Source organism: Diplodia seriata (genome assembly GCF_021436955.1).
Source record: "Diplodia seriata strain FDS-637 chromosome Unknown scaffold_2, whole genome shotgun sequence".
Classification (NCBI taxonomy): domain Eukaryota; kingdom Fungi; phylum Ascomycota; class Dothideomycetes; order Botryosphaeriales; family Botryosphaeriaceae; genus Diplodia; species Diplodia seriata.
The window spans coordinates 1,783,494-1,804,729 of NW_027117309.1; the positions used below are offsets into that span (position 1 = coordinate 1,783,494).

Below are 21,236 nucleotides of genomic sequence, written 5' to 3' on the forward strand. Positions count from 1 at the left end.
AGTGATATACCTTTTTTGCTGCTTCTTTTCGGTTGTTTCTTCCTTTTTTCCCCCCTCTCGCTATATACCTTGTATGGAACTTTGAGTCGAAAGCAGATTGCCTCCCACCCTTTTTTTTTATTGGAAGTAGGCATAGCGGTCGGTAGGAGGAGTTGGTGGATTGAGGTTGGGCGCCCAGGGAGAATGATATGGAGTTTTTTTTTTCGTTTTTTTTTTCGGGCATGTGCTTGGTCTCCAGTGGATGGTGGTGCCTTTGCGTATATATTTGTACATATGGGGGTTGCTTTCGTGATGTGGGAGCGGCTTGCTCCTGTTTGAAGTCGAAAGCTGGTGGGAAGTGCATGGCGCGCAAGAAGGATGGCATGTGGTCTGTGGACTTGGCGGTTGGTCGGCTGATACGGTAGACTTGGGCTGGGCCGGGCTTGGGGGCGGCGGGTGTGGAATCTTATAAAAGTAGGCTTTTTTGTGCCTGCAAGTGCTTGTCTGCCTCCCCCATAGTGGCATCTGTATGGGAAACGGCAGCTCAATTCCGGTTCTGTACTCTGTCGACCACACGAATGACAGCAGCGAGTGCGGTCGTCTTCTCGCCCCCTGTTTGGAAACGTCGTTACACTCCTTTCTCCGGGATATGCACTCACGCTTGCGGCCTGGGTCCGGCCGGAGTTCTGCGGACTTGAAGACTCATGCAGCTCGTCATCAAGAACTCATGATACTGATGCTGAGGAGCAGGCGATGATGCCGATGCTTAGCAATCGTGGTTTTGATTTCTTTTCTCCACTATGTCTCGGGGATGGCAACAGAGGAGAGGACCGGAAAAGGGAGTCACCGCAGTTCCAGAGCGAAGAAGGAGCACCCAGAAGTAACATTTATCCCTTGGTGTTTGCGATCCTTTCGCCTCTATCGCCAGATCGTTGCTGATAGAGTATATGTGCAGATTAAGGGCCGTCTCTTATACTCGTCGGTGCGGGTCGTCCAACGCGGCTGCATCGGGCTCACGTGGCTCATCATCTGCCGCCCTCACTTGTTCACTTGACTCAATCGAACAATTGGGCATCATGTCGGAAGCGCCTTTGCGCTGCTGCATGTGCATGCGGTTCTCATGTGGCTGCGAGACTACTTCTGAAAATATAAATGAGAATGCTTGGATCATCGCCTACCTACGAACCACAGCACTATGTGTGTTGCAGGTGTGTGTCAGAAAAATCTGTCTCAGAATGTCTAGAAGTACTTTCTTCCCCTGTTGGTTCCTTATTCTATTGCACTCTTGGAGTTTTCGTCCTCGGCCACCCAGCGCGTTCTCCACCAATACTCCTTCATGCTGGTGCTCAGCATAATCACTCTACGATGTTGTTCTCTATCGCTTGACCAATAGTGCTGGGTCTGGGGGGTATCAAGACGATCTGATACTGTAGCTGCGTCGGGGAAAGGGGAAATGGGATAGTGGGTTGTTGCTGATCTAGTGCTGGGACATCAGTGAAACGGCGGGTCTCGAAGGATGACTGACCTTGTTGCTCTGAGACCGTCCGTGCTGTATCGAGTGACTGGGTTTAAGCTCTTGTGTTTATAGCGAAATCGTCCCGCATTCTTTTTACCGCCCGCAAATCTCATCCAGACAGCTTCTCCGGTCGTGGCACGCCAGGTGATTACAGTCTGTGTACAACCCCTACTCAGGTGAGCTAACGGAAATCGGCAGTTAATGGACCACTACATTTAAGAGATGTTGAGCTCCCAGTACTTTCTGCCCGGTACCACCCCAATGGCGCTTCCAGTGTTGGACGTTACGCATCCAATGCACACTTCTCCGTCAGCGGACCTGCCCCTCACTTTTTCTCTTCACGCAAGATGCTACACGTTATTGTGTTGCCTCGCATGAGTGAGGTTCGGTAACGTCTGAGCAAATATGCAATTCAACAGCAACATCTAATGGTGCTGATAGTATTCGTTAATGATATCGATGCTCTATTCTCCATTTAACTTCACACTAATATGGGAGTTCTAACGTGTAGAAACCAAACTGTCGCAGAGAACACAGTGAAGTAGCATTTCTGGATTTTAGAGATAGTACAAGAGTGCCCTTTCAGGTTTCTGGAATGCTCATCGTGATCGTGGAGTTAAGTGGGTGCAAGGATGTAATACTACCTCTATGCGATCAGTCCAGTTTCCTGCGGATTAGTTGGGGCGCTCAGCTGCAAAGAAGCCACATAAGCATTATTTTCCCGGCTTTATTTTATGTTGGCTTCACACATAGCCCGGCTGGCCTTGTTATTTAAGACTCCAAAGTCTCAAGCTTAATCAACTCTTGCGACAGTGCTATTGCCTCTACTTATTAGCTGTATGCACAGAATGAGACGAAAATCGTTTACTTCACTACTGTTGTGGGCGGGGCAGGTGTTTTCTGTCTTGGAAGTTTATGTAAGTTGGTGTTGCATCCAAATAGCCATCATCAGCACTATAGAGTGTTGACGACCTACATCCTTTATCACGTAATGACCAGAAACGTTACCTAAAACTGGAACGGAATAGATGTGATGAGCCGGCGGAATATCCATCTAAGGACGGGAAAACCTCCCAGGAAAAGTGCGCCGGAAGCTGCGGATATTATATATGCCGAAGGCACTGCTCCTCCGCGGCAATTTCTTCACACCTTGCACCACATAAAGGTAGAGCGCGGACGTTCTTTTGTACTGCCTTCTTCGGGGGAGACACTCCGAAATGTCATATGCACGGATGAAACATCCCTAAAGTCGGCTAGACCAATCAGACCTCCATAAACCTGAAGTCGACTCAAAAGGGGACGCTGGCTTTCTCTGGAGCCGTCATCTGATTTCCAATAAGGTGCCGACGGTGATCACCTAAGTGTTACACTGACCCGAGCGCAGAAGCCCATAAATAACACCTCTCCTATGTTTCAAGATCCTACGACAACTTGTTACTTACATATGGCTATGAGAAAAGCTGCAAAAGACAGAAGAATATAGAGAACTCCCCCGGCTCCTTTTCTGAACATCCTCTTGTGTTCTCCGCTCTCCTTTACTGAAGCACACTGATCTGTGATGGTGCGCACCAAGCTTGCTCAAACATACTGCACTCCGGCACCATCCAACAAAACCGCACATTGGCACGCCACGCGAGCGAGTGCTATCTCAATAAAACGCAGAGAAGATAGAAGTCGCGCCTTGGAACAGTCTTTTAGCTCCCAAGTGTTGCTGTTTTGAACCTCTGGCGCCTCATCATCCTCACACGCCATCCTGGCACCACAACCGAAAAGCACAGTTCTACAAACACTCTAACGGCCTAGCAAGATTTTATAACAAAACTTCCCGCGGCACAGCTTCGGGCAGTAACCAAAGTACAACCAGCAGACCACCGGGCCACGCGCGCGGCGCACGACCGCCTCCAAACAGAACCGCCTCGACCAACCATCCAGCTGACAGACCATTGTGCACCCTGAGTCTTCCAGCCGAACTCGTGCAGCAGCAGCAGCAGCAGCAGCAGCAGCAGGAGAAGCGCCGCCGCAGATAACCAACCCGGCCCTTTATAAAAAACCTCACCACGCTCCTTATACTTCCAAAGTAAGCAACAACGTGCGCCTTTCGCCGCAGCACAATGTGACGAAGGCACCAAGTACTGACTCCGTTCTGCGTGCCGGCTTGTTCCCGAGTAAACAAGCAGATGTACTTGTCGTTGCCGCGTAAGGCTGCGGGAAATGCAAAAGGCTCTGCAGAACGAAGCTGATATTCTTCACCAACAACCGGCTACGCTGCTGATCAGGCGCGCCGCGCGATGGCATTGATTGAGTGTGGGTAATAATGCCGCTGCTGTGCATCATTTGCTGGTGAAGAGGTATGAGTGTGTATATACCTTGTGTTCTTGGCGAAAGAGAAAAGGGAGGACAGCGGGAAAGAAGTAGAAAACATCTTCGATCGGTTTCGCAACAATCACTGTTTCATTGCATACACATAGGGGAAAAAAGTAAACAGAACGTGCGCGAATTGGTCGCCCTTTTTATACAAGCCAGCCACCATTCAATTCCTCACATGACATTGCGCGCATCACACACGTGCAAGTGTTCCTGCTCCATCTACAACTCGAAAAGCCATCACCGATTTCAACCATCCCCCTCCCAAAACTTTCAAAAAAGGACAAAAGACAAAAGCCCATCATCCCATCACAAACGCCAACGCTATGAATGAAAAACCCCCACGACAGCCTAACTAGCCTTTCCCCTTCCTTCCTTATTTCCATTCGGCCCCCTTCCTAACTCATCCACCCACGCACTCACTTCCTATTCCTCTTCCCCACCCCACCACTCCCCTGACTAGCCACACTCGCACTCCTACCACCACCACCACCAGCAATAGCCGGACTAGCAACCTCCTCCTTGACGCCATTCGCAACCCCCTCGTCATCGTCGCCATTCGCATCCTCTTCTCCTTCTCCTTCCTCATCATCATCTTCTCCCTCGCCATCATCATCATCATCTTCTTCTTCGTCGTCGTCGTCGGCGGGAGGAGCATCCATCATCTCCGTATCAGCCTCCTCTTCCATCTTCGTCGTCGCGGCGCCCAAGCCAGCATCCGATTGTTGTCGTTGTTGTCCTTGCTGCTGGTGCCGATGATGATGGTGGAGGAGTTGTTGATGGGAAGAATCGTCCACCACCTCGCCATCAGCGTCGTCTTCTTCCGCCTCGCCATCGGCGTCGGCATCGGCGTCGGCGTCATCAGCGTTGCCGTCCATGTCAACGTCGTCGTCCTTCTTCTGACCACCACCACCACCACCCTCACCCCTCTTCGCCCCTCCACCACCACGCCGCCGCTCGCCGGCTTTCTTCCCATCATCATCCCCCTCACCACCACCCTCCCCGTCATCTGACCTCTCCTCGGGCTCCTCTGGCTCCTCTGGCTCCCCCCTCTCCGCCCTCTCCCTCCTCTCCCTCTCCCTCCTCACCCCCTCGGCCACCGCCACCTCCGCCTCTTCTTTGTCCAGCAGCTTACGCAGCTCCAGTAGCCGGTGGATCTTGCCGACCAGCACCTCGAACCCGTCGCACACGGCCGCCGTCGGCAGCGCGATCATGTCCGGGATGCGTAGCTCCGCCAGCGCCTGGCCCACCTTGGCCGTCTGCACCGTCGACTTGGCCGTGCGCAGCTTGTGCAGCCGGTCGCTCTTGAACGACACCCCGCTCGGCAGCCGCTGCTCGTGCTGCGTGACCCCCAGCCGCTGCTGCGCCCGCGGCGTCAGCGTGCGCGGCGGTTGCGAGGGGTGGTGTTGGGTCGTCGCCGAGTTCGGGGCGGTGCCGCCGCCTTGGTTGTTGTTGCTGCCGCTGGCGCCGGGCGTGTGGATGGATTGCCGGCTGCCCCGGCTCAGGCTGTTGGCCGACGGGAGGCCGGCGTCGAGGGCGCTGCCGCGGTGGTTGCCGCCGGCCGTCATGGGCGTCTGCTGGCCCGACGGCGTCGAGAGCTGGTCGGCCGTGTTGAGCGACAGGCGGCCGTTGCGCTTCTTACTGCGGTCCTGCTGCAGCAGCTGGTTGAAGAGCTGCGACAGCGCGTGGCTGCTCTGGAACTGCGAGGCGGTGCTGCTGCTGCCCGTCGTCGACGGCGCGAACAGCCGCTGCCGCACCTCCTCGCGCTCCGTCGATAGCTTCTCGTAGTTGGTGTTGATGCGCTGCAGCTCGCCCAGCAGGTACTGCTCCTCCTTGATCTCGTCCGCCGTGCGCTCCAGCAGCGCCGCCGCCACCTTCTTCCGCTGCTTCTCCCGGTCCGGGTCGAAGCGCGTCAGCACCTCGTGCAGCCCGAACTCGGCGTTCGTCATGGACGCGATCGGCGTCTTGAGCTCCATCAGCTTCGCGCTGATCTGGTAGTACCGCGCCTTCAGGTCCTCCATCGTCCGCGGTTTCGGCATGATCGCCGGCGCCGCAACCGCCCCGCCCTCGGCCGCGTCCTCCGGATCCACCTTCGGCTGCGTTGGCTGCCAGTCGTAGCGATCCGCCACAATTGACCAGCGGTGATAATAGTCCTTCACCGTCTCAACCAGATAGTCCGTCTCCTCCTTGCTCCAATCCTCGCTGCGTAGGTGCGCTTCGTACGTCTCGTCATCATATTCGGGGCCCTCAGGCTGGACGTTGAACTTCGCGTACTCGTAGTTCGTCTCGAGTCGGGCGTCCGCCGCGGCGTCGGCAGTAGCAGTAGCAGCAGCAGCAGCAGCGCCGCCGTCTTGGCTCTCGACATCGCCCATTGCGACGTCTCCGTTGGTATCGTTCGGTTGCAAGCGCTTCCAATGCCTGAGCACCAGGTCGTCCGTCCGCGCGGGGTTCGTGAAAGGCGTCAGGGCCCTGCCGCAAAATAGTCAGCCTTCAGTCTTCCCGTATCCTCTCAAGAAGAAGAGAGAGAGAGAAAAAAAAAAGGGAACCAAGCATATACGCACCACTTCGCCGCCGGTCCCTTGTTCGCGCCCCACCTCCGCTTCGGCTGGTAGCTCTTGCCCGCCTCGACGACCGCGACGGGCGGCGCGCGCTCGCCGTACAGCGCCTGCACTTCGCGATTTATGCCGGCTTGAACACCACCACCCCGCAAATGTCAGCCTTTACAGTCCCCACCGGGGAGAAAAATGAGAAAGTCCGTCGAGTTGTGGGGGTTGGGGGAGGAGGACTAAAACAGAACAAAAAAAACATACTCATGCGCGGCTTGGGTTGACCCGTCTTCTGCTTCTTCGCGGGCGGCGGTTTGGGCAACGCCTCGCCGGGCTGCAGGCCCATGATGTCGCGGGCGTCGTTCATGGACGCCATGGTGGCTCGGCGGCGGTGGTGGTGGTGATGGTGGGAGGCGGAATGTTGGTTGAGGGCGACGCGCGCGTTCGTTTCACTCGGCCTCGGTTTCCTCGGCGAGCATGCGGTTTGCGTGAATATATGGCCGATGCGAGGGTGATTCGAAGACGCGTGTATCCCGGTTCGAAGAACGCGTTTGCGTTGTTGGGCGGAGTGGCCAACGAGGTGCAGTCGTCGTGGTCGTCGTCGCGCCGGCGGTGGGTGTCGGTGGATTGAAGGTCGAAAGGTGTCGGGGAACGAATGTCAGGTCCCGCGGCGACTCACATAATCACTCACCGCCTTCGCACGCTCCAACTACAACATCACACCCCACGTATTTGTTCCATTATCCACGCAGTCTCCCAAGGTATAGATTGACTGACTGTTGAAAGTCATGATTCACACCTTAATACCTCGGAGAGACCACTTGTTCTTCTAGCTTCTCCGTGATATATAAAAGGAAACTTGGTACGCCCACTTAGAGAGTAGCTGATATAAAACGTGCAGTACGCAAAACAAGACGTAGAGGTTGGTAGACAAAATGTAACGGACGGCGGCAACCCCCCATGCGCCATGGAAAAGCGGTAGGCAAGAAAAGACTTGTTCTGAAGGGTAAATGCGAAAACAATCCTCAACTCATGCAGGTAAGTCGTGCTACACGGGGGCAAACATCCCGTGCGCTCCACAAAACGGCTTTGGAAAAAAGAAAAGAAAAAGAAAACCCATTCAATCAGCCCTTCACAATCCCAGCGCCGCCGATAATGGCCCTCAATAAGGATACAGTCCGTCCAACCATACTACTGATGACGCGTCGATCCTACACTAAATGCCATGAAATCAGACATTCCCAGCTCGACAAAAGACGGTCGACGCATTCCGCAGCATGCAAGAGCTGCGACCATTATGTGACCTTGCATCCATTATGCCGTGTCAATTGATATCATCCCCCTACGCATTTCCAGGCTTTTCTTCGGTATCGATATGCCAGACGACGTAGTTCGGAAGCCCGTAGACCTTGTAGCCGGCACGCTTGGCCATCTTCGCGAATCCTTCCGTCTCGGCCTGGTTCTCGAAAGCGTAGCAGGGGAAGTTAATGCCTGCATTCCTGTTAGATCCTCTACATGAAGCGCATCCACTTGAGGCAACGTACCTGAGCGATGGACATCCGCTTTGACCATGATGTTAACTCCGCCGATACCGTCAAGCTCAATCTCTTCGTCCTTGTTTTCGCGCCAATCGCCCATTTTTGCCATATAAGTACGATCGGTCTTGTACTCCTTGTAACCTGGGGACTCGGTCAGAACGGCAGACGTTAATTAAAGGGTAAATGCCAACGCACCTTCAGCCAAGACAACATCCTTATCCAGGGAAGCCGCGAGCTTCCTGCCAGTGTCCGACTCGACCCACGAGTTATAATCGAACCTCCCCTCAATGTCGACCATCTTCCCGTCCCTCTCCTGGTAGCGGTGGAACCAGATGTTGGGGACCAAAACATCTCTGTCGTGAGCCACGAAATCCTCGATGATTTTCTTTGGGCTGTCCACAATGTCCACATCGCGCCAGTACACCCAGGAGTGTTCCGGCTTCAAGGCGGCGGACAGCAGGTAGTTTCTGGCACGGCCCATGACCTTGCGGCGAGGTCCCTGCGCTTCAAAGCTATGCCTGTATTCGACATCCTGGCTGGTCTCGACGCCGAAATCTTTCTCTACAATCATAGTACTGCGGAAAGCATTGTTCTCATCGCTCTGGACACGCTCGAGCTCCTTGGCCAGCACCGCCAACGTGTCGTCGCTGGTATCAGAAACAAGGAAGGCGAGATCGATGAGGTGGTGCGGGTAGGTAAGCTGCGACAGAAGATCGAAGTGCTGATTGATGTAGAAAGAAGCGTCGCGGAGCGGAGTCAGGATGAGGACACGCTCCTCGTTCTGGAGAGCCTTGGGACCCGACTTGATGGGGTTGAGGTCGACGCGCTCTATCGTCGTGGAATTGACCTCGACGGGGGTGTGGTGATTGAAGATGACGGGTGTGGTTAGGTGGGCCATCCATTTCTCGCGCTCGTTGGTCGACATATCCATGGGAGATTTCGAGGGGCCCCAGCAGACGAATCTGGAAAGTTAGCCACGGCTGCACGCGAGCTCAGTTGTTGCCTGCTTACCTTTGCATCTCGCCCGCGGTGTCGCTCAAGCCCCGCCATAGTAATAATATGATGCCGGCGACGGCGACGAAAAGAAGGAAGCGCGTGCGGGTGAGAAAGTGCCAGACAGCTCGCGACGGCGGCAATCGAGCTTTGGCCGCCTTCCAATTCACGCCGCCCTTGGGGAGAAGCATGATTACGACTCAAGTAGCCCGTGGCGCTCGCAGAGGCTGGGGAGGAGAAAGCAATCGCCCGCGCCGGTCAGAGCGATGCGAAGAGAAGCGAAGGTAACGAGCGTGGGCGCGCGGTGCGTTGTGGTGCGAGAGGGGGTTGGAGATCGCGGATCTGACGCTGCGGGTCGCCTGGCGCTTCGAGGCAACGTTGGCAATGGTCAGGGACTCGGCGGGTGGAATTGCGATCGACGGCAGGCCGGAGACAGTGTGTGGGGGCAGAGCGAAGAAGCGCTGGGTCGTGGTTACTGGAGGTGAGCACCGCCGGGCCAGCGCAGCATCATCGGGGTCGGTTATCGCTAGGACGCGGGAACGTTGCGATGCGCTGCAAGAGCGACGGAGTGCTGCGCGCCGCCGCTGGCGAAGGAGGTCCGAGCGATCACGTGCGGCCCGCCGACGCCTCCTTTTCTCTGCCGCATTGCCGTTGCCGTCAGCACTTGCTGCGCTCACTTTGTCATGCGTCTGCGCTGGAGCTGCCTGCGATTCACGACTGAGATCCCTAGCACGTCCCCTCCTCCCCACAGCGGATGCGTGTCCAACGGTCCGGTAGTGCGCGCAGATCATGGTGTCAAGCCCATGCTCTCTCGTATCCCTCAGCAGAGCCTCCTACTTCCGACCCGCCATCGCGAGTCGCGGTGCGTGCGGGCGGGAGAGCATCTGCCACGCTCGCGCGCCTGGGTCTTCAGCATGCCGCTTCCTGCCGTGGCCGCGCCCTCTGCCGGGTGTGACGCCGCCGGGCACCTGCGTGGTGCGATGTACATATTGTGCACCCGTTCTTCAAGCCCGTATGGCGCCGCTAGCTTGCACCATTCCACGGCCCAGCCCTCGCGGCTCAAGCCCGTGCATCATCTCGTCTCCGCGTGGGAGGATTGCGGTCCGCTGCACATCCATCGTCCATCGTATCGTACCATGCTCCCACCACCGCGCGCTCAATGCCGTCGTCACTCCGTCTGTATGGCCCTCTTGAGTATGGTGGACTCCATCATAAGGTCGACAAGTGATTCGGCCGTGCAGTGTAGCGCTCCGCACACGTAGTCGAAATGCGTCCAGCACGTAGACATCTTGAGCGAAGCGCGTACTATCAGTCGGTCCTCAATTTGATTTCGCAGCGAGGCCACTACTTGGCTCGCCCAACGCTATCGCTCACAGAATCCCTCCCCGAAAACAAGATAAAAATTACCGCCATTAAGCGCCACTCTTGCTAGCGCAGATCCTTTCAGACGACCACGCCACACCACATACAACAAACCCGAAATTCACCAAGGCCGTCCCAGGCGTTACCGAACACTAGGAAAATCCGAGCAAGGAGAAAACAGCCATCGTTCGTCCCGGACCTTTCGGTCTCTTTATCTTTTCCAATGCTTTCAACGTGTGCCTTGACAAGCGAGAGATGACGTGAGATGTGTTAAACGGAGGAAACGGGAGCAAGAGCACAACGCGCTGCTGCTTCTCCCTTGTGTGAAGTAAGAAACCATTCCCGGAAAGATGATGCTCATGCTCGCTGATGCCGCCGTGGTGGATGAAACACTGGACAGGGAAGATGCATCCCAGAAGAGACAGGAAGAAACCCATGCGAACCCGCTCCAAGCACGCGAAATGCCAAATGAAACAAAACAACGTATCCAAGGCGCAATGCGTAGTGGGGATATGATATACTACATGAAAGCAAAAACACCTCCCGAACTTTTCCGATGCCAGTGGGTGACCGTTCCCATTTTAAGCTGTGCCGAAAGTGCGCCGTTGCATGATGATGATTCAAGAAAAGTTAAGACACGTGGGTGTCTCTTGGGATGGTTCGGATTAAGCACGCCCAGGTGACCAGCAGGGAGGGTCCAGGTGGTGGAGTTGTAAGACATCGTGGGCGAAGAAGAAGCGAAGTCGGAAGGCCGAACATCCAAGGTATCTAGGGGTGGGAGAGAAAGACTGGAGCCGCAGTCTAGAGGTGGGAGCATATGCTTAGGGAAGGTAGGGACGCTGTTTTGTTGCGACCAGACAGTGGAAACCCGCCGCACGCTCAGTAGGGGGGATAAGTGGGAGTTGGGCTTGGCGAGGTTGACGAAGACAACGGAGTAGGATACCGACCATTCTTCCGCTCCTTAGCCAAAGAGTCCGCCTCTTTCTGCGACTCGTTCTCGAAATACTTCTCGATCGCCATGTCCTCCGCTTCCAAAGCCTTGATCAGCTTCCTCGAGTTCAAGTCAATCTCATGCTCGAGATCCCTTATCCACGCAACGTTGTCCGCGGTCATTTGCGACTGGCCCTGCAGGATCTGTAGCATGCGCCGTTGGTTGCTGTACTGCTGCAACAGCATGACATCCTTGTTGCGCGCATCCTTGTTCGTCTGCTGCAGTATCTCGAGCTTCTTGCCATCCAGGCCTGAGTTCTTCTTGTTGTTGGTGTTGAGATCAGTGGTGGCAAACCATCCCCGCGCCTGCTGCCGAATCTCCATCTTCTTGTGCTCATGGCGGAGGGCTCGGCGGGAGCACTTCTCCCGGTCAGCCTTGTTTTTCTGCTGAAGCTCCTGTTGGAACGACGTCTTCCTTGACACGACTACCACCGACTTCCGGCGAGAGGCGGGCTTGGTTACGCCAGGATAAGCCACACATGAGCCACGACGGGAAGGTGGGTTAGATCCGCAGGAGAAGGAGTCGAAGGAGCTCCGAGCGCCGCTCCCACGCCGAGACATGGAGCCAACTTGGAAAGTCTCGTCATAACCGGCGCCGAGGTGTCTTGCGTGAGGCTGGAATGGATGGATGAACCGAAAGTGACCACATGATGAGCACTCGGCCTGCGCCGAGCTCAGGGGGGCGCCACAGCGGGTGCACTCGTCCTTGAGCTGCGCCGAGGGGAAGGATGGTGTTGCCGGCGTGTGGAGGGCGCCCTGGGTGGGGGATGGCGCGGCTGACTCAACAGCACCACGGTCTCTCTGCTCAAACGAGTCCGAGGGCAGGCGGGGGTGGCCCCCAAAGGTCTGAGAGTGCGGGAGGTGAGGGAGGGCGGGGCGGGAGGGCGGAGCATTGGAGAGGTGGGTGGCGAAGCCTCTGGCGGCGAATGAAGGCTGAGCGGCAGCGGCCCGGGCCATCTCAGCGCCCAGATTCAAGTCTTGAATGGACGGCAGGTTGACGGCGGACAGGCGGGGCGGCATCTGCTGGCCGCCGTCTGCAGGAGGAGCAGTGGCACGAGTCACCATGATCGGTGGGTGTGGTGGCAGGCGAGCACAAGAGTAGACAAACAACGCTAGTTGAAGAGAGCGGAGGAGCAGCGCGGGTGCAACGAGCGCGGCAACGATTAGACGACGACCCGGAACGCGTGAGAGGATCGATGGAAAGATTCAGACTGGACTGCGGGCTACCAGGAAGGCGCTGCTTGGTCTTTTAAACGCCGGTGCGCGCGGTCTGGGGGTGCTTGGACATGGATGCCGCTGGACAGCAAGACGAAGCGAAGGCCCGGCTGCATCATCTGGCCGCGTTGAGATGCGCCATTCAGCAGATCGAGGTTGCAGTGGGGAAAGGCAGGCGGCCAGATCAGACGCGGGCGGGCGGACAGCTTCTGCCAGGCGGGCTGTATACGGCACCGGGGTGTCACTGGGCAGGCAGCTGTGCAGCTCCAGCGAGCTCCAGCGTGGTGGGGGCGCGGCAAATCGATTGGCAGCTCTCTCGCAGTCTGCGCGCCCTTGCGTGAGGCAGGCCTCTGGCGCCCTTTGGTCAGACATGAGACAGCGCGGTGGATGACACCAGCTCTCATGCAAGTCACTGGCCGCCCGTCTCCCCGGAGGCCGTGACGAATCGCAGGCGCTCCGCGGCCCATAGCGCGACGCAGGCACACATCGCCGCTGGCCGATCTGCCGCGCGCGCGAGAGCAGCAGCTCACCGCTCGGTGTGCGACCCCCGCGCGCGCTGCAGCAGCTTAACGGCGACGGGGGCGCACAGCAGCCGGGGCCAACGGTCGAGCAGAAGGCCATGAACGTGCAGCCGGCAAGCGGAGCCTGAAGTCCAGAATACGAGCGATCCCATCTCGCATCCCCAGCTCGACCGCCAGCCGGGCTTGGGCGAGCGCGCGCAAGCCGGCGCCGCCCAAACTGGACGAGATGCCGTCTCGGGTATCGGATCGTGCTGCACGTCACCCCAGAAGCGATGGAACAGGTAGCTTCAGAGCCCGCCGGGCGATGCGGCGCCGTGCTCCTGATCGATGCTGAGGGCCAGATGCGGGCGAGCCACCGCGCAGCCGCCCGATAATGACAGGTTCCACTGGCAGCGGACGTCGCACAGCGAGCCTGATATGACCGCCGGCAGCTGCTCCGCCCAGGTCCCCGCCGGCCTCCAGATGCGCGCCGGCATGTGCAGACCCTGGTCGCCACCCTACCGTCAGCAGGCATCGCATGTCAGGGAGAAATGATGCGAAAGATCCCGTACGCGGACGAACCGCCCTCTGCCGGGCGTACGTGGCGTGTGGGCTCGAGGTACTGCGCCAATTTGGCAGCGGAAAAAAGAAAAAGAAAAAAAAAAGACAGGTAGATGAGCAAAGATACCTGGGCCGTGGGGCACGAGTCAGCCGAACCAGCGGTTGCGTGGTCCCCGTACGCGCCCGCTTGGTGTTGTAGGTGGTCGTCGTGCTCCCGTCCGCAGATATTGCGGACCGGCCTCGCCAAACCCCCACCATTTTTAGCCGAGGCCTATTGGGCCCCCCAGAGATCAGCAGCCGTCACGTCAGGCCGCGAACGATGCTTTTCCACGCCGTCACATACACGAAACAAGCCATCCATGAAGAGCGGAGAAGCATTAAAGACTTGATTGTGAATAACGACACCCGACGTCAATGCGAAAGAACGAAATCCCGTATGCACCTAAACAGCGACAAAATCAGACAAGCAAATCCCCCGAGGGCTTTTGTGTACGGCGGCTTGGACGTTCCAAACAAGTAAAATTTTGCTAAAGCACCATATTACTTCAAGCTCGCACCCCCACTTCCCCACGTCCCCTGCAACTCGGCTAGACCCATGCGCGTACGCATGCTCTTCATCGAACCAATTTCCCGAACAGACGTTGTGCGCGACCAGGGGTCTCGTGAGTAAGAAATGCCCAACATAGACTGTTGAAGGGAATTGCACCTTCCCTGAATTAAGTGTAGTCTATTCAATCGAGAACATGAAAGAGAAAAACGCCAGCACCCGCTTCACCCGGTCACCTTTAGAAGAAGCCAAGCATGGCAGCGAGGACACCAGCGGCACCGAGACCGGCGGCGTTGGTGACGTCGAGGTGACCAGCAGCGCCGCTGCTGGTGGACTTGGAGCTAGAGCTAGAGCCAGTGGGGGTGGTGTCGGCACCACCGGGGTTGGACTGCTTGCCAGCGCACTGGTACTTGCCCTTGATGACGTTGCTGTTGCCGGACAGGGACTTGAAGTGGGTGCAGGCATCGTCGATGTCGCTCTCAGACTGGATGTTGAAGGCACCACGGACGTCCTTGAGGCTGTCAAGGGAGACGCTGTAATTCGTGGGTTAGCACCGATCTCATCTTCCCAGTCGAAAAGAAGAACTTACTCAGTCAGGTTGCCGGAGAAGTCGAGGGCACCACCGACGGTCTCGAGAGCAGGGAAGGAAGCGTTGTGGAGCTTCGGGTTGTCGGCGATCTGGAAACCACCGCTGACCTTCTCGAGAGCGTCGAGGGTGATGTTGGCAAGGTTGCCGTTGCCGACGAAGGAGAGCGAGCCACCGACGGTGGTGAGGTTGGCAGCCTCGTAGCTCTTGATGCTGTCGCCGTAGAAGCCCAGGGAACCGTTCAGGGAAGCCAGCGAAGGAGTGGAGATGCTGCTGACGTTGCGGAAGGTCATGTTGTAGGCCCACTCAAGGTTGGGGAAAGAGGCCTCGAGGTCATCGGAGTTGGCAGACAGGGTAAGAGCGTCCTTGATGCTCGTGAACTGGACGGTGATATCCTTCAGGTACTTGTTGTTGGCAATGAAGAAGGACGAGACCTCCTTGAGGTTGATGCCGTCCAGGGTGCTCAGGAAGGTGTTCTGGATGTTGACATTGTCGGCCTCCTTGACACCGTTGGTGAAGGACAGCTCAGACAGGGCAGGCAGACTGCTCCACTCGATGCTCTCAACCTTGTTGAGCTGGGGGAAGTTGAGCGAGTTCAGGACGGTCAGCTCGTCGAGGTGGAAGGTGCCGACCTCGGTCAGGCTGTCGGCGCTGAGGCTGGTCAACTGGGTAGCGTTGGTGGCAATCAGGTCGCCGTCGATCTTCTGGACGTTGCTGATGCTGACGGTGGTCGCATCGGTGGCAATGGCGACGGAACCGGTGAAGGTCTTGCAGGAGGAGAGGCCGGTGGCCTCGCTGCCAATGGTGGTGGTTCCCGAAACACTGCAAGAGGCGGCTGTTGGTCGCAATGCCGTTAGCACAGAGCGCGACAGAGATACGACGGAGCGAAAAGGGGAGGGTGGGAGTGTGGAGGCTCCTGTCGAGGGAGGACGTACCCTTGGCACCGGCGGCCGCCGCGACGACGGGGAGAGCGTACTTCGCGAACATTGTCGTTGATGGAATTGCGAAGATCTGGAAAGCGGCGTGGAGTCAGCAGCTGCGACGGCGACGCGTTGTATATGTAGCGGTCGGGGGCGCGGGTGGAGTACGCACGGAAGTCAATTGGGGTGGCTGACGACGCCTCGGGGATAAATGGGATGACGAGAGTGAAGATGTACTGGTGAGCGAGTGTCAAGAAGTTGGAAGAGGAAACGAGGGAGAAATAGGCGCAGCTGGCTACCGACGAGGATGGAAGGCTCGCTGGAGACGTGGCTGAGCGAAACGAGGAGGTGGGAAGGGTGGTGTTTTGTTGAAAGGAAGGCGAAGGAGGGCGGGAAAATAGGGAGGTTCGCGCTGCTGCGCGCTCAGGAGCGACGGCCGCGCTAGGGCGCCGGACGCTGGCCCGAGCTCGTGCGGCCTGGCGTGGCTTGATTCGAGGTTGATTCATTAGCGCGGCCAGTGCCCGCCTCTGGCGATCGCGCGTGCATGGAGCATTCGAGATGGTGCGGCTAGTCCAGGGCAGCGAATTCGCGTGCAATCGGCGCCGGCAAGCGCATCGGCGGTCTGCCAGCACGATGGTTGACGTCGCGCTGGAGACTTTCCCAGCCTCCGCCCCGCGCGATGTGGGCGAGGAGGCGGGTGTGGACGAGTTATTACGAGGCCTCCACCATTCCCGCGAACCATGCGCGCCGGTTGTGGCACTCGCAGTAGCCCGTCAGCTCGCGCGCGGCCGCTATCTTGCCGTCGCCTCACCGATTGCCCCTCGCTCAGCTCTGTCTCTCTGCGCGACAGACGGCTGGTCCGGGCAGCGGCAGCACCATTGGCCAATTCAAACGAGTTGACTGGCGAATGGAGGCGCGTCCGCGAATCAGTGCGGGCCGCGCTAGATGCGCGGTCATGGGTCTCCGCCAACCTGGACGGCCAGCGGCTCTCGCAGCAAGTTTCATGCCCAGCCGTCGCCGTTGCAAGCTGCAAATGGCGCCCGGCTTCCCCCCATGGCCCCATGGCCCCAAACAGCAATGCCGCGTGTGCCGTCGGCGAGACAACGCCCACCTGAACGCCCACCTGCTCGCCCCTCTGCGACCGCGATGACGCTGGCCACCGCCGCCAATGCTTGCGGCCAGGCGCCAGGCGGTGTTGTCAATGCGCAGAGCTATTTTATCGTTTATGAACACGGATCACGGACCCCGGGGGGCGCCTGGCAACCGCTAATTTCGGCTGCTGGCCCATCACGGCGAGCGCCAGGCCGACGCACCACAGCCGGTGTTGATTTTTCTATCTGGCGCAAGCTACAAGGGCAGGCGCGAGCCTCTTCATCTCCGCCATTCTGCGCGGACGACAATCATGCAAGCATCCGCGCTCACCGTTGCCGGCGGGCAAGGGTGCCCATATCATGATCTCCATCGCTTGGCGCCAGCGTCGGTCGAGCGCGAGACGGCGTCGCAATTTGCAAGAGATCAAAGCATTGTTGCGTGCCCTGGCTCCGCGGGCTCGCCATCCGCACCCTGTCGAGCCTCCTCGCCGCAACCGGTGCGTCACGCTTTCTCGATCGGGTCACCACGCCTCCGAACGTGGGTGGCACGGTCAGCGCGGAGGAGCAGTGGGAGTATTCGCTCGTGTGCGTTGATGAGAGCGGTTGTCGCGCGGCGGCGCGGTACGGGGCCGCGGATGCCGGCCGCAAGCGTTCGGTTCTCCCCTCCGCCGCCAGGTGCAACGACGACGGCAACGGCGACGGCGACGGCGACGACGACACCAACAACACCGCTGGGATGCGTTGCCAGCGAGCCGCACGGCGCCCCACTCCTATTTCCGCTGTCGTGATGGGCCTCGGTCTCAGCTGCACCATCGCCCCCGCCGGCCAATCACAGCGGCGCACGCGAACGGGGGTTCCCAAGATGACCAAGACGGGCGCCGTCGATCAGCTCCCGGCTCCGGGCAGATGCATGGCGCGATACTCGAACAGGCAAGCAGTTGCACGGGGAAGCAGTCGACGGACAACCGCGGCGAGGGGCTGCGCGGCCACTCCACGCCATCACCCATCGCATGCCTCCTCTCGCTGCGCCGGGCCTCACGTGCGCTGCAGCCGGAGCGAACCTTCGCGGCGACTCGAGGCATGATGAATCTGTAACCAGGTTTCGGCCGTCCGTTTCACGTCCAGTCATGCAAGGCGGCAAAAAGCAAGAGAAAAGAGGCGGCCAAGCCTTCTCGTCACCGGCAGTCTCAGAGTCGACCCGGGCTCCACAGGGCTGGCGAAGGTCGCCACAGGTGCCCCTCGCTCCCTGCGCCCCGTATGGCGCCCGGTGCTTGCGGCTGAGCACTCGACGCGATATGAAGATAGCAAGCCGACAAGCTCTGGACGGCGACTCCTGTTCCCGCGATGGGCAAGTCGATGGACTCCTTTGGGCTCCACCCGTAGGGCGACGGCCAGCAGGACCAGTTGCTCGCCAAGCGCTGGAGGACGCTGTTCCCTTCAGCCAATCCTCCGCGCACGACCTCCAGACGCCCATTGCTGCCTGCCCCGGCGTCATAGGGCCTCCCTACTGCGTTTGGCCCGCCGTCTGAAGGCGCGAAACAGCGGCAAAAAGGTGGAGCCCCAGCGCCGATGTGCAAGTGGCGTCGACAAGCCCACGGGTGGCACAGAGAGGAAGTGAGGAGCTGCACTTGATCTCCGCAAGCGTCCGCACCAATTCCACCAGCAGACGTCAGAAGCTCTTGCATCAACATCACAAGGCCGGCACACGTGCATCTGGTCGAATTGCAAAGTGGTCGACCCTCACGTGGCTGTCCAGACAATCTTCTCGATCCGGCATCGCTCAGGTCCGGGAGAAGTACACCGCACTTCCTCTCATCGGTGTGCACTCCAGGGGCTGTCATGCAATGTCAACCAGCACCCCATCATCAGCTGGATTCTTGCCTCGCCGTCTCCCTCGCTCGCCAGCACGAACTCCCCGGCGCCGCTGCCCCATGTCGCCGCAGCCTCCACACGCATCTTGCAAGGCAACGCGACACACCGATATGTGCGACATGGCTGCGCCGGATGAGATGCGTGTCAGAACCTTAAACCCGCCGACCCGGACAGTGGAGAGCAGCCGGATGAGACGCAAAGACCGCAAGGCGTTGACTTGGACCCTTGTCCGCACCACCTTGCAATCCCACAAACCATTCGGCGGCTCAGTAGCGCTGCGCTTTGGCCTGGAAGGATGATCGACTGCAAGTCCGAATTTGCGGGCGGCGTTGTTGTGCGATGTGCGGTTAGAGGACTTCATTGGGCTGCGTTGAGCCTCTCGCTCATTGTCCAGGACGTTGATTGCCGCTGCTCGGTTCATGAGACGGCCGATCCACAGGCTTGCCAGCGCAGCGGTAAGTTGGAACATCTCCAGAAGACGGCTCTCCGGTTTCACCGCCAGAGCAAGACGTCCGTAACTCGCGACATTCCTTGCCGCTGCAGACCTTTCTCCTGCTCCGCTCGCTGCAAGATGTCGGGATTGCAAGAGCATGACACGCAGCAATCGTCGGCGGAGCTCGCTCCCATCATCCATGTATCATCCTTGTTGCAGCCGCATTAGCAGACAATGCTCTGCCGATGATGATAGCATGCGCGACTGTCCGACTTGACCTCATCAGACTCCGGATTCGCCCGCGGCTACATACATGTTCACCATTAAGGTGCTGACGGCAGTCGCACCACGCGCAAGAGAGAAAAAAGCAGGGAAAACGCTGCTGTGGAAGGTCAGTCGGGACGGTCAGGAAGAGGGGTCGATGGACACCAGGTAGGTGTAGTAGACGAGGGGTGGCACGCATACTCTCGTACGCCTGCGAAGTTACAGATCCGACGTGAGCCGCATCGACGCTAGGCGGCTAAGGACGACGTGCGCACCACTGCTGCGCCAAGCACGCGCAGAACGGGTGTAGCGTCTGGCTTGCAGCTCTCTCGACAACCGCTTTCGCCTTTGTCCTTTCCTCGTCTGTCCTGCCCTGCTTGCTCATCGCATGGTTACCCTTTCCTCTCTTCCCTTGAAGTCCCCAGCCAGCCCTGCAGTAGTTCAGATCTGCACGCCATCCGCAAAGACTGCGGAAACGGCACCCGCTGTTCCCCGCAAGCCCGGGCTCATCGTTAACGGAGGCAAGCTAAGGCATGTCATGAAGTGCTGCCCCGCCTGCGAGATGGAGAGGGCAAAAAGCGGTGTCCAATCATTTCATCCCCCGCTGACGGCGATGTGCCGCATGGGTGACACGCTCGAGGTGCTAAGTTTAGAGTAATCTGGAAAGAGACAGCTGCGCAAGGTTGAAAGCCGCCGGCGGCGTTGCTCACGATGCGCCCATCGACCGGTTTTAGGAAGTCGAGATGCCCGTTTGGAGAGCAGCTTGGGCAGCAGTGGCGTGAGATGACCGAGGGCGCTTGGGGGAAGACCTATTAACTTTCAGATGGAGAGGTCGGGGAAGCCAGCCATCCACTCCTCACGTAGAGATGCTTGCAACTCTCACGGCCCTGAGGCAACACACTCGGCCCATGCCAGTAAGTGATACCGAGACCCTCAACATGAACCCAAAGGACGACATGCCCCAGGAGCGAAGGAGGCGAGTAGGAAATTTCTGTCTATGCGGCAAGTCTGTGCCGTGTTATCGTTGCACGAAACTGCCGCCATCCTCCCTCCCCCCTCTCTCCCGCCTTCACATCCATGTCCCGCGCCTCCCCTCCCTTCCTTCCTTCCCGCTTTACCCCCCTTCCCTCCCCTCATCCCGCTCCGCCGCTCTGCACTACCTACCTACATACATATGTACATCAATGGATTCTTGTGTTCGATAAGAGATGCAAGTTGGCACGGGCCCGTTTGCATAGATGAAAGGTACCCTGCTCGCTCCCCAAGTACCTGCCTGACAATTGCACGACATCGAGTCGCCCGGTTACTGTTTCCCTCTGTTACTGCTGCTGCTACTGCTGCCGCCGTTGCTGCTGCTACAGCGTTTCTTCCCGGCAGCGGGCTGCATCTCCAAAGGATGTTTCCGTCGAATCCTTGCCCTGGGCGGGATCATCATCATCATCAACAACAACCCGCGCATGCAATCAGCCAGCAGCCCAAGAATGTAACACCAACCCCCAAGAACACAAGCCACCGGCTAACGTTGCTAGCCAGTCATTCCTTTCATATCGTATCAATTGGTAGAAGGCGTGCGCGCGAAAAAAAAAAAAAAACACCCATGGTGATGACGATGAAGATGTGACACTTCTTTCCCTTTCCTTTTCCTTTTCCCCCGGCCAAATCGATAGTCCTCCGCGCCACCCTCCCCCCCCCCCCCCCCCCCCCCCCCCCCCAAAAAAAAAAAAAGAAAAAAAAAAGCGAACGAGCAAACGCAATAATCCGCGATGCCCAGCTGCTGCCAAGTCAAGCAGCAAGCAGTCGCCACCACCTCCTCAACCACTTCCTTGTCTAGCCACAGACAGTCTCATCGAACTTCGTCAATTAATCGAGACCACTGACTCGTAAACAAGCAGAAAAAAACAATATATCGACGACAGAGTAGCGGTGAGAACACACATACACATACAGAGAGAGAGAAGG

General features: G+C 58.0%; 4 protein-coding genes across 4 annotated transcripts; all 4 read right to left on the minus strand.

Moving 5' to 3' along the window:
• Positions 1-4,278: 4,278 nt before the first annotated feature.
• SWC4 (swr complex subunit) lies at positions 4,279-6,781 on the minus strand (the record flags this gene model as incomplete). The annotated part of the gene is made up of 2 exons (XM_066773411.1): positions 4,279-6,328; positions 6,777-6,781. The coding sequence occupies 2 exons, from the start codon at positions 6,779-6,781 to the stop codon at positions 4,279-4,281; spliced, it is 2,055 nt and encodes a 684-aa protein (XP_066635978.1).
• Positions 6,782-7,747: 966 nt separating this feature from the next.
• SLS55_001924 (uncharacterized protein) lies at positions 7,748-8,962 on the minus strand (the record flags this gene model as incomplete). The annotated part of the gene is made up of 4 exons (XM_066773412.1): positions 7,748-7,896; positions 7,950-8,084; positions 8,139-8,905; positions 8,955-8,962. 4 exons carry the CDS (start codon positions 8,960-8,962, stop codon positions 7,748-7,750), a joined length of 1,059 nt encoding a protein of 352 aa, XP_066635979.1.
• A 2,215-nt stretch (positions 8,963-11,177) lies between these two features.
• SLS55_001925 (uncharacterized protein) lies at positions 11,178-11,769 on the minus strand (the record flags this gene model as incomplete). The annotated part of the gene is made up of 2 exons (XM_066773413.1): positions 11,178-11,713; positions 11,766-11,769. 2 exons carry the CDS (start codon positions 11,767-11,769, stop codon positions 11,178-11,180), a joined length of 540 nt encoding a protein of 179 aa, XP_066635980.1.
• A 2,580-nt stretch (positions 11,770-14,349) lies between these two features.
• On the minus strand, positions 14,350-15,684 carry ecm33_1 (cell wall protein Ecm33; the record flags this gene model as incomplete). Its single annotated transcript, XM_066773414.1, has 3 exons — positions 14,350-14,644; positions 14,701-15,532; positions 15,633-15,684. The coding sequence occupies 3 exons, from the start codon at positions 15,682-15,684 to the stop codon at positions 14,350-14,352; spliced, it is 1,179 nt and encodes a 392-aa protein (XP_066635981.1).
• Between the last annotated feature and the right edge of the window lie 5,552 nt (positions 15,685-21,236).